Here is an 18,825-nt window from a genome sequence, read left to right on the forward strand (position 1 = left end):
TGAATATTAGAAGGTGAAGTGACTTAAGTTTGGACAGTAATTGGGAAAGTACCGCAATAATGCAGGAAAGAATGGGTGGACATTTGGACTAAGGTAGGAGGAATCAAGAGGAGAAAACCGATCCCAAAGTTAATTACATGTTAGAATGACTTGGACTTAGTGACCAATCAGATATATGGAGTGTAGGATGACAGTCAGATTTCAGTTTGGGTGACTAAATAGTGTTATTATTAACCAATATGTAAAATATTTAAAGAATAAGTTTGATATGGAAGAAACAGGAAATAATAAGGTTAATTTTGAATATGCTGGGTTTAAAGAATCATTGAGATAGACATTAAAGTAGCCAGAAGTAAACAAATACGGGCTTGGAGTTCAAGGCCTTAGTTAAAGATGTTATTGATAAGTGAAGACACGGGGGAGTAGAGTTTGGCTTAGGGAGAACAAACATGTAATATGAGAAGAAAGTAAAAAACAGAACTTTGGGAAAGAAAAAAACCAACAACACTAAAAGGGTAGGCAAGGAAGAAGAACCAGCAAGGACTATTGAAAGGAAGAGTTACAGGAAAGGAAGGTATTGGAGACCTAGGAGAGTCACACTATGGAAGCTGTTGGGAGTGAGAATGGGGGAAAAGTTTAAAAAAAGAAGGACTAGCAACCACTATCTAACACAGCAGAGAAGCAAATTAGGGCTAAAAAATATCTTGTGGATTGGAAAACTAAGAATTTCAGAGATGATACAGAATCAAAAGTCAAACGACAGGTTTAAGGAGAATTGGAGATAAGAAAATGGGAAGAGTTCATGCAGGCTATACTTCCTAGACCTTTGCCTAGGAAGTTCAAAGAGGGATCAATGTAGCTAGAAGGAAAAACAGAGCCAAGAGAAGGTTTACCCTTTCCTTTCCTTACTTTTATATATAAGTTAAACCCAAATTTGTTCACAGACTGAAGGAATGGCACTAGTCTTAAGAGATAGTTTGAAGATATAACAGAGAAGGATAATAAGTGATTGAAGTGAGGTTCTGAAAAGACTGGATTAGATGCCTGTCAAGAGTTGAGGTGGTAGCATTAGTCTTGGTTCTGAGGAGGCACCTCTTAACTTCTGATAGGAGGACAGAGGTAAGAATGGCTAAGGATGGAGATACATTTGTAGGCTTGGGTGTGAGGGCAGGCAAGAATCTGAATGAATTCACCTACTGGCCCTAGGCTTCTCTGTGAAGCAGTCATATATAGAGAGTGAAGGGGATAGGGTTGTGACAAAGTGCTTGAGGAAAGTGGTGCAAGTTTGAAACAAGTAACTGGGAAAGGGTATTGATGAGAAGACAATTAAAATAAAATTTTGTTAACTATTTTACCAGGAAGATTCTCTTGGGAAAAATGATTAACATTTAGAAAATATAAACCAGGGGAAAGAGCACTGTATGGAATAACAAGTTTCTCCTAACTCCACCTGACTGAGTTTCACGACTCACCATTACTTAGTGAAACAGAAGAATCATGTGACAAGAAAAAACACAGAAAAATGATTTTGAATACGTCATAAAATTTTGCTATTATTATTAATAATAGTGCCTTCATTTGCTCTTTTATATACACTATCAGACTTCTTTCTCAATCAAGATACCATTTTTTACTTCTCTTGCAATTAATTTTCCATCTCACTAAAAAAAGGTGAGATAATATTCCAAAAAGCATTTTGAACAACTTGGAAAATTAATAATAAATGGGGGTAATTCATTACTAGGTTCTTATATTTAGTATTCTATTCCTTATCAATTGCTGACAATCTGCTTCCTTGAAGACGTACATTACAGACCTATGTTGTTTTATTTAATAATAATAGACTGGCAAAAAAAATCACTTACCTCCTACATAGGTGGAACTGCTGACACTTTACTAACTAGATTCAACTATTGGCAGACGGTAGTTAAGTTGAAAAACATTCTGTAACATAGCTGACGTTTGATGATGTTAACAAAGGTATTTCAAATTTAATTATGAATTAACATATCAACTTTCTTCTATTCTCATTGGTACACATTAAAAAGAAGCAAATGTAGTCAAAATCCTAAATTATAACGTACGTATCTTCTTGAGCTAACCACAACTTCATTTTCAATAATGAAGACTACATGACAGTAATAATGTAGCAATATCAGTACCAATTTTACTAAATGTATTTTGGAACACATAAAAAAACCACACATTAAATTTTTTTCTATTAATACATACTACATACCTATTGTACCAGTTGAATAAGAGCCAGTTGAGTCCTTCCAGTTGATATTCCCTGAGTTGATTGCCATTTTTATAATCCCTGGATTGATCTATTTTTTTCCAAATATTAGAAGGAGGACGGTCCTTTGTGGAAAAACAAAGAATGATGTATTTTAGATGTTTTGATCTTCCCTACATCTCATACATGGTAAAAGCATTGTTTTTAAAATAATCAGAAGAATAACATTATATGACATTATGATGAAATTTTACAAACATCTAAAGACCAAATAAGTTCTACACGAACTCTTCCAGAAAACTAACCAGAAGAGGAAAGCATACGTCCCAACTCATTCTATGAAACTCTGATACCAAAATCAGACAATGGCATTACAGGAAAACTGAGACCAATATACCGCATGAACAGAGATGAAAAATTCGTAACAAAATTTTAGCAGACGGACTCCAACAATATATAAAAAGGGTAATACAGCATGACCAAGTGGGGTTTTTCCCAGGTATGGAAGGTGGATTAACTTTGAAAATTAATCATTGTTGATCAACAGACTAAAAAACAAAAATATGATCATCTCAGCAGATGGAGAAAACCGAAGAACTGAATGCTTTCTCCCTAGGATCAGAAAAAGGTAAGGATGTCCACTGTCATCACTTCTATTCAACATTGTACTACAGGTTCTAACAGGAGCAATCAAGTAAGAACAAGAAATAAAAGTCATTAAGATTGGAAAGGAAGAAGTAAAGCTTTCTTAATTTACAGAAGACATGATTTGTCTACATGGAAAATCCTGTGGAATCTAGAAAAAAGATAAACTAAGAAGTGATTTTACTAACATTGCATGATATAAGATCAATATACAGAGAACTGCATTCTATATTGTAGAAACAATTATAAATAAATTTAAAAAATACTATCTTATAATGGCATCCAAATATGAAAAATTCAGGGTTTACTAAAAAAAAATATTTCTTAAGCGGTAGCCAATGAACTTTAAAATAATTAACATATAATATTGCTCTAATTATTGTTTAAAATAATTTCCACATTAATTAATATTCTCCATAATTTTCTTTTCAGCAATCCAATCACTGTTTCCTTAGTTTAGGCCAGGAACAAATTTCATTTGATCAAAGATACTTTACATGTTTTATATGTTGTTTTATTTAATAATAATAGACTGGCAAAAAAAATCACTTACCTCCTACATTATTTGACTTTGATAAACCAGCACTGTTGTCAAATTGATTTTACATTAACTGAGGGGATTAATTTTATTGGCTGAGTACCCTTTACCAAGGACTACATTATATATCTAAGGCACTGGCTCTTCCCACCATGTGCTTCAAAATCACCTTTTTAATGACACCTGGGGTCCACTCTCAGATATTCTGATTCTGGAGCCAGGATATAGAAACTAGGCATCTCTAATTTTTTAAAAGTTCCAAAAGTGATCCTGATAAGCACCTCTGACTGAGAACCACTGATCTAAAAAAATAGCTTACTTAATGAGGCTAAAGATCAGGTTACCACTGAAGCATGGTTCCCACCCCAAAAAAGAATACCTTTCCCTTTCATAATATCCTTTAGACTACTCCTCCCTGAATTAGTTAATTAACACTTTTGTTTCCTGGCTCAAGGAAAGGTACTTAGAAGTCAAAAGGAATGGAGGTGAGCTGCTATGTTCTTGGTAATAGACGGTGGGTATTATTGGGAGATAAACTAAGAAGACCAGAAAATAAGAAGACAACCAGAAAAAAAAAAACTGTTATAAAAACAATATGATCTCTTCCATGGAACAGTTCATTCATTTCCTTCTCTTACATCACATCGCCACATTTTTCATGGCAGCTTATCATTAGCTCTGGTGCTAATCAAAAAGTGATCTGTTCTTGTCTTTTCATGCATAAACTCCCTCTTTAGTAAAGTAAGAAGTTTCTATGACCAAATTATATTTGAAAGAGGACTGGCCAAGGGCTTCCCTCGTGGCACAGTGGTTGAGAGTCCGCCTGCCGATGCAGGGGAGACGGGTTCGTGCCCCGGTCCAGGAAGATCCCACATGCCGTGGAGCGGCTAGGCCCATGAGCCATGGCTGCTGGGCCTGCGCGTCCGGAGCCTGTGCTCCACAACGGGAGAGGCCCGCATACTGCAAAAAAAAAAAAAAAAAAAAAAAGAAAGAGGACTGGCCAAAATATTTAATAAAATCATAATATGTCTCTTTAATGTGAATTTGTTTTGGTTGGCTCCCCAAACTGGATTCACATGACAATTAAAATATATATAATTATTAAAATATCACAACTTGCCATTGCCTTCCAGAATTCTGTAGTCTTTGTACTAGAAAAATCAATAACTGACTCAAATTTTTTTTTTTTGAGCAGGGAACAGACAGATGTATCAATAAAAAATCAGTGTACTTAAACTTATGTAGGCCTTTTTTTTTATTGGGGTATAATTGTTTTACGATGTTGTGTTAGTTTCTGCTGTACAATGAACTGAATCAGCTATATGTATACCTATATCCCCTCCCTCTTGGACCTCCCTCCCACCTCCCCCCATCCTACCCATCTAGGTCGTCACAGAGCACCGAGCTGAGCTCCCTGTGCTATACAGCAGGTTCCCACTAGCCATCTATTCTACACATGGTAGTGTATTTATGTAAAATCTAAACTCCCAATTCATCCCACCCTCCCCTCCCCCTCTGTGTTCACATGTCCATTCTCTACGTCTACATCTCGATTCCTGCCCTGCAAATAGGTTCATCTGTGCCATTTTTCGAGATTCCACATATATGTGTTAATATATAATATTTGTTTTTCTCTTTCTGGCTTACTTCACTCTGTATGACAGGCTCTAGGTCCATCCACATTTCTACAAATGACCTAATTTCGTTCCTTTTTATGGCTGAGTAATATTCCATTGTATATGTGTACTACACCTTCTTGAAATCTAGTCATCTGTCATGGACATTTAGATTGTTTCCATATCCTGGCTACCGTAAATAGTGCAGCAATGAACATTGGGGTACATGTGTCTTTTTGAATTATGGTTTTCTCAGGGTATATGCCCAGTATTGGGATTGCTGGGTCATATGGTAGTTCTACTTTTAGTTTTTTACCCATAGTGGCTGTATCAATTTACATTCCCACTAACAGTGCAAAAGGGATCCCTTTTCTCCACACCCTTTCCATCATTTATTGTTTGTAGACTTTTTGATGATGACCATTCTGACTGGTGTGAGGTGATACCTCATTGTGGTTTTGATTTGCATCTCTATAATGATTACTGATGTTGAGCATCTTTTCATGTGTTTTCTGGCAATCTGTATGACTTCTTTGGTGAAATGTCTATTTAGGTCTTCTGCCCATTTGTTAATGGGGTTGTTTGTTTCTGGATATTGAGCTCCATGAGCTGTTTGTATATTTTAGAGATTAATCCATTGTCCGTTGCTTCATTTGCAAATATTTTCTCACATTCTGAGGGTTGTCTTTTGGTCTTGTTTATGGTTTCCTTTGCAGTGCAAAAAGCTTTTAAGTTTTAATTAGGTCCCATTTGTTTATTTTTGTTTTTATTTTCATTACTCTAAGAGGTGGGTCAAAAAAGATCTTGCTGTGGTTTATGTCAAAGAGTGTTTTTACTATGTTTTCCTCTAAGAGTTTTATAGTGTCCAGACTTACATTTAGGTCTTTAATCCATTTTGAGTTTACTTTTGTGTACTGTGTTAGAGAGTGTTCTAATTTCATTCTTTTACGTGGAGCTGTCCAGTTTTCCCAGCACCACTTACTGAAGAGGCTGTCTTTTCTCCATTGTATATTTTTGCCTCCTTTGTCAAAGATAAGGTGACCATATGTGTGTGGGTTTATCTCTGGGCTTTCTATCCTGTACCACTGATCTATATTTCTGTTTTTGGGCTCGTACCATACTGTCTGATTACTGTAGATTTGTGGTATAATTTGAAGTCGGGGAGCGTGATTCCTCCAGCTCTGTTTTTCTTTCTCAGGGTCTTTTGTGTTTCCATACAAATTGTAAAATTTTTTTGCTCTAATTCTGTGAAGAATGCCATTGGTAGTTTGATAGGGATTGCATTGAATCTGTAGATTGCTATGGGTAATATAGTCATGTTCGCAATGTTGATTCTTCCAATTCAAGAGCATGGTATATCTCTCCGTCTGTTTGTGTCATGTTTGATTTCTTTCATCAGTGTTTTATTGTTTTCTGAGTTCAAGTCTTTTGCTTCCTTTGGTAGGTTTATTCCTAGGTATTTTATTCTTTTTGTTGAGAAGGTAAATGGGATTGTTTCCTTAATTTCTCTTTCTGTTTTTTCATTGTTAGTGTATAGGAATGAAAGACATTTCTATGCATTAGTTTTGTAACCTGAAAGCTTACCAAATTCACTGATTAGTTCTGGTAGCTTTCTGGCAGCATCTTTAGGATGTTCTATGTAGAGTATCATGTCATCTGCAAACAGTGACACTTTTACTAGCTCTTTTCAAATTTGGATTCCTTTTCTTTTTCTTCTCTGATTGCTGTGTCTAGGACTTCCAAAACTATGTTGGATAAGAGTGGTGAGAGTGGACATCCTTGTCTTGTTCCTGATCTTAGTGGAAATGCTTTCAGTTTTTCACCATTGAGAATAATGTTTGTTGTGGGTTTGTCATATATGGCCTTTATTACGTTGAGATAGGTTCCCTCTATGCCCATTTTCTGGAGAGTTTTTATCATAAATGGGTGTTGAATTTTGTCAAAAGCTTTTTCTGCATCTATTGGGATGATCATATGGTTTTTATTCCTTAATTTGTTAATATGGTGTATCACACTGATTGTTTGCATATATTGAAGAATCCTTGCATTCCTGCGATAAGTTCCACTTGATCATGGTGTATGATAATCCTTTTAATGTGTTGTTGGATTCTCTTTGCCAGTATTTTGTTCAGGACTTTTGCATCTATGTTCATCAGTGATATTGGTCTGTAATTTTCTTTTTTTGTGATATCTTTGTCTGGTTTTGGTATCAGGGTGATGCTGACCTTGTAGAACGAATTTGGGAGTGTTCCTCCCTCTGCAATTTTTTGGAAGAGTGTGAGAAGGATAAGTGTTAGCTATTCTCTAAATGTTTGATAGAATTCACCTGTGAAGCCATCTAGTCCTGGGCTTTTGTTTGTTGGAAGATTTTTAATTCCAGTTTCAATTTCATTACTTGTGATAGGTCTGTTTATATTTTCTAATTCTTCCTGGTTCAGTCTCAGAAAATTGTACCTTTCCGAGAATTTGTCCATTTCTTTGTGGTTGTCCATTTTATTGCCATATAGTTGTCTGTAGTAGTTTCTTATAATCCTTTGTATTTCTGTGGTGTCAATTGTGATTTCTCCTTCTTCATTTCTAATTTTATTGATTTGCATCCTCTCCCTTTTTTTTTTTTGATGAGTCTAGCTAAAGGTTTATCAATTTTGTTTCTCTTCTCAAAGAACCAACTTCTAGTATTAATGATATTTGCTATTGTCTCCTTCATTTCTATTTCATTTATTTCTGCTCTGATCTTTATGACTTCTTTCCTCCTACTGACTTTAGGTTTTCTTTTCTCTTCTTTCTCTAGCTGCTTTAGGTGTAAGGTTAGATTGTTTATTTGAGATTTTTCTGGTTTCTTGAGGTGAGATTGAATTGCTATGAACTTCCCTGTTAGAAATGCTTTTGCTGCATCCCATAGATTTAGGGCTGTCATACTTTCCTTGTCATTTGTTTCCATGTATTTTTTAATTTCTTCTTTGATTTCTTCAGTGATCTCTTGGTTGTTCAGTAGTGCACTGTTTAGCCACCATGTATTTGTGTTTTTTACAGTTTTTTTCCTGTAATCGAATTCTAATCTCATAGTGTTGTGGTCAGAAAGGATACTTGATACGATTTCAATTTTCTTAAATTTTCTGAGGCTTGATTTGTGACCCAAGATGTGATCTATCCTGGAGAATGTTCCATGTGCACTTGAGAAGAAAGTGTATTCTGCCACTTGCGGGTGGAATGCCCTATAAATATCAATTAAATCTATGTGGTCTACTGTGTCATTTAACACTTGTGTTTCCTTATTTATTTTCTATTTGGATGATCTGTCCATTGGTGTAAGTGGGGGGTTAAAGTCCCCCTATTATTGTGTTCCTATCTATCTCCCCTTTTATGGTTGCTAGCATTTGCCTTATGTACTGAGGCGCTCCTGTATTGGGTACATAAATATTTACAATTGTTATATCTTCTTCTTGGATTAATCCCTTGATCATTATGTAGTGTCCTTCCTTATCTCTTGTAACAGTCTTAAAGTCTATTTTATCTGATATGAGTATTGCTACTCCAGCTTTCTTTTGATTTCCATTTGCATGGAATATCTTTTTCCACCCTTCACTTTCAGTCTGTACGTATCCTTAGGTCTGAAGTGGGTCTCTTATAGACAGCGTACACAGGCCTTGTTTTTGTATCCATTCAGCCAGTCTGTGTCTTTAGGTTGGAGCATTTAATCCATTTACATTCAAGGTTATTATCAATATGTATGTTCCTATTACCATTTTCTTAATTGTTTTGGGTTTGTTTTTGTGGGTCTTTTTCTTCTCTTGTATTTCCCGCCTAGAGAAGTTCCTTTAGCGTTTGCTATAGAGCTGGTTTGGTGGTGCTGAATTCTCTTAGCTTTTGCTTGTCTGTAAAGCTTTTGATTTCTCCATCGAATCTGAATGAGATCCCTGCTGGGTAGAGTAATCTTGGTTGTAAGTTTTTCTCTTTCATCACTTTAAGTATATCCTGCCACTCCCTTCTGGCCTGCAGAATTTGTGCTGAAAAATCAGCTGATAACCCTATGGGGATTCCTTTGTATGTCATTTTTTGCTTTTCCCTTGTTGTTTTTAATATTTTTTTCTTTGAATTTAATTTTTGTTAGTTTGATTAATATGTCTTGGTGTGTTTCTCCTAGGGTTTATCCTGTATGGGACTATCTTCCCTTCCTGGAGTTGGGTGACTATTTCCTTTCCCAAGTTAGGGAAGTTTTCCACTGTAATGTCTTCGAATGTTTTCTCAGAGCCATTCTTTTTCTGTTCTTCTTCTGGGACCCCTATAATTTGAATGTTGATTTGTTTATTGTTGTCCCAGAGGTCTCTGAGATTATCTTCAATTCTTTTCATTCTTTTTTGTTGATTCTGTTCCTAGGCAGTTATTTCCAACATTCTGTCTTCCAGCTCACTTATTCGTTCTTCTGCCTCAGTTATTCTGTTATTCATTCCTTTTAGTGTATTCTTCATTTCAGTTATTGTGTTGTTCATCTCTGTTTGTTCTTTAGTTCTTCTAGATCTTTGTTAGACATTTCTTGTACTTTCTCAATCTGTGCCTCCATTCTATTTGTGAGATTCTGGATCAACTTTACTATCATTACTCTGAATTCTTTTTCAGGTAGGTTGCCTATTTCCTCTTCATTTATTTGGTCTTGTAGGTTTTTACCTTGCTCCTTCCTCTGTGACATGTATTTTTGTCATTTCACTTTTTTTTTTTTTTTTTTTTTTTATGATTGGTGGGATTGTTTCCTATCTTACTGGTTGTTTGGCCTGAGGCTTCCAGCACTAGAGTTCGTAGGCTGCTGGATAGAGCTGGGTCTTGATGCCGAGATGAGGACCTCCGGGAGATGTCACTCCAATGAATATTCCCTGGGGTCTGAGGTTCTCTGTTAGTCCAGTGGTTTGGACTCAGAGCTCCCACTGTAGGAACTCAGGCCTGACCCCCAGCTCGTGAACCAAGATCCTGTAAGCTGTGCAGGGCAGCAGGGGAAAAAAAAAAGCCGGAAAAGGCCTTGGCTGTGGGGGGCAGGGCTTAGGCAGGGGCAGGGTTTAGGTGGTGGGCGGGGCCTATTCTTAGGACCCACAGGGCTGGAAAAGGCCGTGGGGGGTGGTGATCAGGCTTAGGTTCAACCACAGCAGGAGGGACCCAGGAGTGCCTCTGGCCTTGGAGAGTGGAGGACCAGGTCCAGGACCCCAGCAGGCTCCCTGGGCATGAGTAGGCGGAGGAAATGATAGGCACGTTTCCCCTGATCCTCCAATCGCAGATGGTGTTCTCCCTGTTGGCCTCTCTTCTTCTGCCCCACCCATGCCCCTAGGGCCCACACAGCCAGAGGGGGCCCCCAGAAGGCAGGGGACAAGACCGGGAAGCCTAACAGGCTTACCGTGGCTGAGTGCAGGGGAAACACCCAAGGCACTTCCCCTGTTCCCATGGTCCTGGAGGGTCCCCCACCGCTGCCTCTCCTCCTCCCTCCCTCCCTCCTACATCCCTAGGACCCATGTGGTCTGGAGAGGGCCTTGGAGGGCCGGAGACCAGCCCAGGAGACCAGCAGGCTTCCTGGGGCTCAACTGGGAAGGGGAAACGCTAGGCGTGCTCCCCTGATCCTCCAAGCCTCCGAGGGTCCCTCCACACGTGGGAACCCCTCCCCTCTCCCAGCCACCCCTCAGGGGCCCCAGTCCTGTCCGGCCTCCACTTCTCCTCCCCCCTCACAATCCCCCACATCCTACCTGGTCACTCGGGGGTTCCTCCCGTCTCCTTGGGTGTTAAGGTCCCCCACCAGCGTCTGGCAGGTGCCCTAGTTGTGGGGAGACGCAAACTCCATGTCCTCCCATGCCGCCATTTTCACTCTGCCCCACTATGTAGGCCTTTAACAATATTCTATACAAAAGGTTTTTCTAAAAATAAAGCTACTATGGAAGTAGAAGAACTATTTAGCTATGAAGAAATAACTGGTTTATAGAAAACAAGGGAAAGGTGGGTATAATAAGGGTTCTTCTTTGATAGAGAATTCATAACTGTGCTTAGAGCTGAAACTGGTATTCTTGACATTTTTATAAATGACCTGAGAGAAAAAGTAGTGGGAAAGTTTTAAATTCAAGATGAGGTAGAAGTATTTGCAACTTTTCCGGAGGGAAATTTAAAAGGAAATACTTATCAAACTTTTGAATGCATATATGTTCTGACCAAACAATTATACTTCTGATTTATCTTACAAGGGCTCGATGTTCAATGTAACATTGTTTATAAGAGCAAAACACTGGAGTATCCACTAATGGAGGAATAGTTAAATTAACATACATAAGATACTATGTAGTAATTTTTAAAATACAATATTAATTGCATACCAGACTAAATTAAAATTTCAAAAATTACATTAAAGCTGTTGAATAAAGAAGTGCTAAGATTTTATGATGCTAAGGCATGTTCTTACCAAATGTCTTGTGTCAGGCCGTGAAGCTTGCAACTGTTCAAACTCTTCTATTTTTGCAAGATCTACATCTTCTTTTAGTTCCCAAGTACTATCTTCATACGGTAATGAGCACCACTTTACTAAGTAGTAAATAACAGGCTGTAAAAAAAATTTTTTTTTCATTTTACCATTTTGAAAAAGAATAGTAAGAAATAGTTTAAATTGAGAATCCCTAGAAATAGTTTAAATATATTAACCTACATCGGTAAAAACTTATGAAACTTTTTTTGGTCTTTTTAGGTCATTAACTTTAAAAAAGTAATGCTTTAATATTTGGAAGTCTAGGTTTTTCTTACTTACTTAAAAAATATTTCTACCAAATATTTACTTACCTCACCAGTATCTTTATCTTCACAAAAAGAGACTTCTAATACTCTGTCTACTTCAACGTAGTCTGGGTTAAATGGTTCTTCTTCCATCTAAAATTAAAAAGTAACTTAGTTGATATATGATAAAGAAGTAGAAAGATGAAAGTGAAATAAAGACAAATTTACTAGCTATTCACTATAGAACAAACACATGTTTGATTTTAATTAAATTTCCAAAAAATGGAACACTTCCTTTTTTTTTTTTTTTGAATACTTCCATTTTAATTTCAGAAAGATTGCTAGGATATTTGTCTATATTATGAATCACCATGTTACATATAAAAAACTCAACTAAACAGCACTAAGAAATAGGTACTCCAGACAAGTAAGTTACTCTAGAAGATGTGTTCTTTAAAAATTTCCGAAAGGGAGCCAGCCTCTTTTGGAAAGAGGCTCTCCTTTATTTTTGTAAAGGTACTACTTTTCTCAGGTCCAAGAGTTGAAGACTAATCACCCGAACTGGAGGCTCCTGTCTCATTTGTATCAAACACTCTTTATCTACTGATGGTTCTTGTGCTCAAGACCCCCTTACCTAACTAAATGCAAACTCTCTGAGCTACCTCACACTCGACTGCACTCATTTACTCTTCAACCTACACTTCTTCCTATAGTTTCTAACTGGGTTAACAGTAACAGAGCACCAACTTCACACCCTACTCCCAGTTACACAAGCCAGCAATGGAGAAGTCATCTTAGATTCCTTCTCTTTTTTAATCTCCCACATCTCTTAACTCATCAATTCACACAGATCCTACTTTTATCTGTAACTCAAATTGGTTCCTCCTTCCTCATTCTCACTGCTTCATCACTCCTTACTTGGATCTTTACAAATAACTTCCTAACTAGTCACCAACTACTGTCTTGCTCCCTTTATTTTCACACTGTCCCCACAGTACTCTTTCTCAAATATAAATCATATATTGCTCCCTTGCTTCAAATCCTTCGATGACTCTCCCCTGTTTGGGAACCAAGTCCAGATCAGTTTCTGTGGAATAAAAAGGTTCATACCTTTTCCTCCAGCCTCATCTCCTACTGCTTGACACAGGTGTAACCCAGATTTCATGCTTTAGAGTACAAAAACAGATGCTTTTCAAACTCCATGTTCTGTCACACCTTCATGGCTTTATACTCATTTTTCTCTCTTCTGAACAGATTGCTGTTCCTTCTCTTGTCTGCTTGGCTAATTCCCACCCATTCCTCAAAGTCTTACTTCCAAAAACCCATCTCAGCTACCTTTGCTGCCTCTCCTCCTCTGTTTAACCTCTAAATGTTATAGTACTCCATGGCTCTGCCTTTAGTTCTCCTCACTATCTTAATCCTTTCCTGAGCAATACTATCATCTCCATGTACAGGACACACTTGGTAACAAAGAGCACTGCCCAATACCAGAATGGTAATAAGGTATTCTAAGAAAATCTGCACAGCTCTGGTTTATCTTGTACCTGAGTCATGAATGTACATAATCTTCATGAAAAATTAGAAGGTTATTAGTTAAGTACTTCTAAAATCTTCAGCTCATTAGAAACTTCTATATCAGAGTGAGGAAGTGAGAAATTTTTGAGGACCTCCCAGCATCCATAAACTGATAGGTCATAAAGTCATCAAATTTTTGAAGTAGATTTTATAATTACAAAGAAATAACAATAGCTTCATGGTGGAAAAATCTGCCATAAGATACCAACCATTATCTAGTGATTAAAGTTAACACCACCAGTAATTGGGCAAATAGGTATCATGTACCTCCTGGTATGATACACTGAGAACGCTGCTGCATCATCTCTGTAGTGTTTTTTTAAATAATGCATGACCTGAAGCTGAGGAAACATCAGATAACCTCAAACTGAGGGATGTGCTACAAAATAAACCACTTAAATTCTTTAAAAAGTGTCCAAGTAATGAAAAACAAAGAAATATTGATAAAGGAGACATGACAACTAAATGCATTATATGCTGAAGGATTGGATTCTAGACCAGAATAAGCATACACACTCACACTTCTTTTTTGCTATAAAAATACTAGTGGAATAATTAGTGAAGTATGAATAGAGTTTATAGGTGAGATAACAGTATTACATCAATGTTAATTATACTATTATTATGTAAGACTGTTTCTAGAAAATACTGAAATTGAGACTTAATTTTCAAATGGTTTAGAAAAAAATGTATGTGCGTGGGAGAAAGGCAGAGGCAGAAAGAGAGAGGGGTGCACAGAGACGAAAGGAGAATTAATGTTAATGACAAAGCAAACATGGTAAAATGTTAACATTTAGGGAATCTAGTTAAAATAAATATATGTGTGAATTTGTTGTACTAAATTTTTCAAATAAAAAGTTAAAAAAATTTACATGAATCTAAAACTGTTCTAAAAAAGTCTATTAAGGGACTTCTCTGGTGGTCCAGTGGTTAAGACTCTGTGCTTCAAATGAAGGGGGTGCAGGTTCGATCCCTGGTCAGGGAACTAAGATCCCACATGCCGTGCTACGCAGCAAAAAACTTAAAAAAATAAAAAGTAAAATAAAAAAATAAAATAGTCTATTAAAAGAAAAATGAAAAAAAATTTAGAGTAGGAAAGGACATCGGACTTTTTAGTGAGGCCTGGAAAGGTTAATGAATTTTTCCAATGAGGTTCTGTTCATGCATACACAAAGATGATACAGAAAATATGCAATATATTTCACATACTGGAAAATCTTCTTTTTCGTTTATTTGCTATGCTACCATTTCCATTTCTTGAAGAACTTTGCTGATAAAATACTTTAAGATATTAACACACTCACAGTCAACTCTAAAAAGTATTGAAATATATGCTAATTTAAAAATACAAGAGTTAGCTACCATTCTGAATTATCACTGTTCCTGTTTTAGCTATTTTCCAAGCTAAATTTAGGGAAAGAAAAAATACATAGATAGCATTTATATTCAAATATCATAAGAGGAAGCCTAAGAATTAAAATGAATAATACTTAAATTTTTGATACATAATACTACATGTGTTCAGAGTTCAACACATAATAGTCTTTTTTCTCCTTACGTCTGCAAAAAAATGTGCTCTTTGTGCTTGTCTCAATTTGAATCGTTTGATTTTCTGCTGGATCCTTTTATCTTTCAGAAGTTGCTGTTCTGTGGCCCACTCACAGTGAAGATAGGAGCTAAAATTTTTATAAAAGCAATATATTAGAATGATATAGAAAACCATGTTTTGAGTTTTTATAGATTTATTTTTAATCACAGCCTCTAAGACAAAATATTATCTTCAACTTTACAAATAGGTAGTTCATCATTTCATTTAATGTCAATAGACTCCATATAATTACTAAAATAAAGCCACTGTGATCTAAAGGTCTGCAATTTGCCATATGGAAGCAGAATGGTAAACTGAATCATAAGGGTAACAAAATATGACTTTTAGTTTATTTCTTCATTATAATCATTTTGTCATGATCAGAAAGCTAACTTGTTTTGAAACCAATGTAATTTTATTTTAAATACCTTCCTTCACCAAAGTATAAGAAAAAGTTGAACAAAATCTGAAAAGTTCAACAATATAAATATGATGGATAATGTCTTAATTTGTAAAAGTGTAATTTATAAATATTACTGCATTTTGATGTTTATAAGTAATGTTTTCTGGGAAAAAAATAAAACACTCAATTTTAACACTAAATGTTTTCAAAATCTTTTCACTTTTTAATAATTTTTAAGTTCATGCAATAATAAGTAGTAAAATATTTTAAAATGCAGATAAAATAAAAACCATAATTTAACTTAATATACTTAAAATATTAATTCATATTTAAATAACTTTCTATTATTTTTCTACTCAAATACTTACTAATTCTTGTATTTTACAAAAAATTCTTCTGTATCAATCATCACTCCAGGTGATATCTAAGAAAATAAATTTAATAATTATGACTTTTATGATCAGGCCATGGAATATAAAGTGTAAAATGTAATATATCATTACTTACTTCCTTTTTTATAATTCTAGAAGATAGTATTTTGTCCACAATTGCAGCATCTTCTTCACTTGGATTCTCCTATGTGAGGGAAGAAAAATGTATGATGACACATTCTGAAAACACTTTAGTTGCCACTCTGTTTATGAATTTACTAAAATTCAACAAACATTTATTTAACACGTTCCAGGGACCATGTTAAATGTTAGGAATATGAAACTGAAAAATATCAATTGTTGTTACTGTCCTCATCATCACTGGCATCATCATCATAGTAAACGTATGGTGTTTTTTAATGTGTTAGGCATTATTCTAACCATTTTACATATATTAACTAATTTAATCCTTGCAAATACACTATAAAGGAGGTACTATTATCATCTCCATTTTGTAGATTAGGAAGCTCAGGCATAGAGAAGATAAGTTCTTGTTTAAGGTGCCAGATCCCTCAGCTAGCAGGTGAGTGGTTGGTTTACAACACAGATAAGAGAGAGTAAAAGAACTTTACCAAGAGGAAAATGCATATGCAGAGACACAAAGGTGTCAAAACATGGCATTTAGACAACTATGTTCATAAAACCAGAGGACTGAGTGGAGAGAAGTGGAAGGACATAAAGCCAGAAAATCCATACAAAACGCTTTATAAGTTATGCTGAAAAGTGTATTTTCATTTTTATCTGACTTAGGACACCATTAGAGGAGTTTTCAGTGGAAAAGTACTGTGATTAGGCTTGTAACTTAGAAATATACTGCAAGAAGGATAGAGCTTGGAGGAGTTTCAGGAATATATATCTAGGAGGTGAAAAATGTAGTAAAAAATTGGACGAAGAAGCAAAGATAAAAAAAAGAAGAGAACAAATCCCTAGGTTTCTGATCTGAATAACTAATGGTTCTATTAACTACAGTACGGAATCTAGGAGGAAAAGCTGGAGCAGGTTTTAGGAAGAAAGACAATGAAAATATTTTTTTAAATTTACATTGGTTTAAAATGTTTTTTGTCATAATCCAAAATCTGTCTTACCACAAATAACTGTAAAGGCTGTTCACCAGGTAAAGGAGCTGAATGTTTTTTTATTTTTATAGAGCCTTTAACATCTTCTTCAGATTGTTTCCCTTCTGCATCTTCTGCATATTTTTTTCTTTTAATTTGTCGATTTGATCTTCTTTTCTGTAATGAACGATAAGGAGCACATATATGATTATTTTAAAGGAAAAAAAAATATTTCTAGTGTAGCAATTTTGTACATTAAATTTTCAAAACTGTATTCAACATTCATCTTTTCTAATTTTTCCTTTTAATTAAAGGAAGATTATAATTTGCCCTTTGCCAAAGGTTTACAACCTTTAGTTTTACTTCCTAAAGTGTCAAATAACAATGATTAATAATAATACCTTTATTACTTTTCTTTTGAAATTGCTAAGAATAAAAAGGTTTCTTTTTACTTAACTATTTCACAGCTTGGGAAACATATTTTAAACTATTAATACTTTCAGAGTTTTTGCCCCCAATCCTAAAAAGTACACATCAGATAAATGTTGGTTAAATAATTAATCAGGGGCATAAAACTAAAAGAAGAAATTAAATAATATTTGACACAAAACCCATGAACTTGTGTTTAAAACAGATTAAAAAAAAAACAAAATAATATAAAATGTTTTAAAAGAGATACAGAAAATAACAAAGTATGAAATCTACCAAAAAATTAAACATGAATGGAGGAACCAGTGTTTTACTACCTTTACTAGCTTCCCTTAAAAATAAAGAACACCACTATCATAAAAACAGAAGTAAGCTTTTCAGATAGTATTATGTGTAGCAATATAATTTTAATAATAATCTGAATGATTTAAAATCAGGTATCAAATGCACATGGCTTTACTTACCTCCCTAAATATCAAATATTTGATGTTCCCACTATAAAGACAAATCTCACAATGGCTTGAAAATCCCAAAGGACTTAGGTTTGCTTTTGCTCACCTCCCTAAAATCTCTTGGATGGAGGCATCTCAGCCAACTGTTCTACTGCTCAATATTCCTTCCTCCTTTTACTATTCTCCTGTGTATTTAGTAACTCCCATGACATTCCCCCCAGATGCAATCAAAAGAATAACCCATGTGTTCTCCTTTTGGCTTCTGCCAATGTCTTCAATTTGGGAGGTCTTTCATACTTCCGTTGCCATGACAAAACTGAATCAGTGCAGCAGTGTGGGTACAAACTGTTATTTGCATCCAGAAAGGATGCAGTGCCTCTTTCTCTTGAGAGTAGTGGAATATTGAGAGAAAGAAAGGCACTACTGTGGTGAGGTAGCTCAGCCAAATGTACTAGAAAAATTCCATGCCTCAATTAGGATGGGTCACCAACTCTTAGCCATGAAGATATTTACATTTTCAAAACTCAAGGTAACAATTTTGTCATTATGGGAGACAGGAAGGTGGCATACAAAAGTTATAAAAAAGGACTTCTTAAGAAACCCAATTTTCCCACATCCTGTTTTGGAAAAGATATGAAATATTTATTATTCCCTGGGAGGGAAAATTCTATGGATCTCGAATCTAATACTAGGCTAAAGGAATGTTTGGAGTTCGATTACAGGCATCATATAGTTCTTAATGCTCAAGAACAGTTTAAATTAATAACCATTCATAACATTTATTATTCTAACATAACCTATACAACCAATGTTATGTCTCACTAGGCACAAATCTTTTAAATAATGAAGTTTGGGAATAATTCAGTACACTTTAGAAGATTCTGTAGACGATTTCAGCATTAAAGTTTCTTTTCTGGTCACTTAGGCATCTACTGGTACTTTGAAATGCCACACACGGTTCTTAGTAAGTAGTAAACAAGTGGCCTGAAAGAATCCTTTCAACTCACAAAAGTGCACATTCAGGTAATTTTTCACAAGACAGAATGAGAGCCACTTAGTGTAAACTGCTCCCTCATTCTATGAAGACTTTATCAGTCTCTAATTAAAAAAACTCTTGAGTTTTTC

General features: G+C 35.5%; 1 protein-coding gene across 16 annotated transcripts in view; it reads right to left on the reverse strand.

Moving 5' to 3' along the window:
• The window catches only part of CHD9 (chromodomain helicase DNA binding protein 9), a 247,063-nt gene that overhangs the window by 84,978 nt on the left and 143,260 nt on the right, over window positions 1–18,825 (reverse strand). For all 16 annotated transcript variants that reach the window (XM_082607931.1, XM_082607928.1, XM_082607932.1 and 13 more), the window contains 7 exons: window positions 16,850–16,996; window positions 15,841–15,909; window positions 15,702–15,757; window positions 14,901–15,018; window positions 11,834–11,920; window positions 11,463–11,600; window positions 2,240–2,361 (listed from right to left, as the gene is read on the reverse strand). In XM_082607931.1, coding sequence (XP_082464057.1) covers window positions 2,240–2,361; window positions 11,463–11,600; window positions 11,834–11,920; window positions 14,901–15,018; window positions 15,702–15,757; window positions 15,841–15,909; window positions 16,850–16,996 — 737 coding nt within the window. The remainder of the gene's footprint in view (window positions 1–2,239; window positions 2,362–11,462; window positions 11,601–11,833; window positions 11,921–14,900; window positions 15,019–15,701; window positions 15,758–15,840; window positions 15,910–16,849; window positions 16,997–18,825) is intronic.

Source organism: Mesoplodon mirus, assembly GCF_964341445.2.
Source record: "Mesoplodon mirus genome assembly, chromosome: 19".
NCBI classification, from domain to species: domain Eukaryota; kingdom Metazoa; phylum Chordata; class Mammalia; order Artiodactyla; family Ziphiidae; genus Mesoplodon; species Mesoplodon mirus.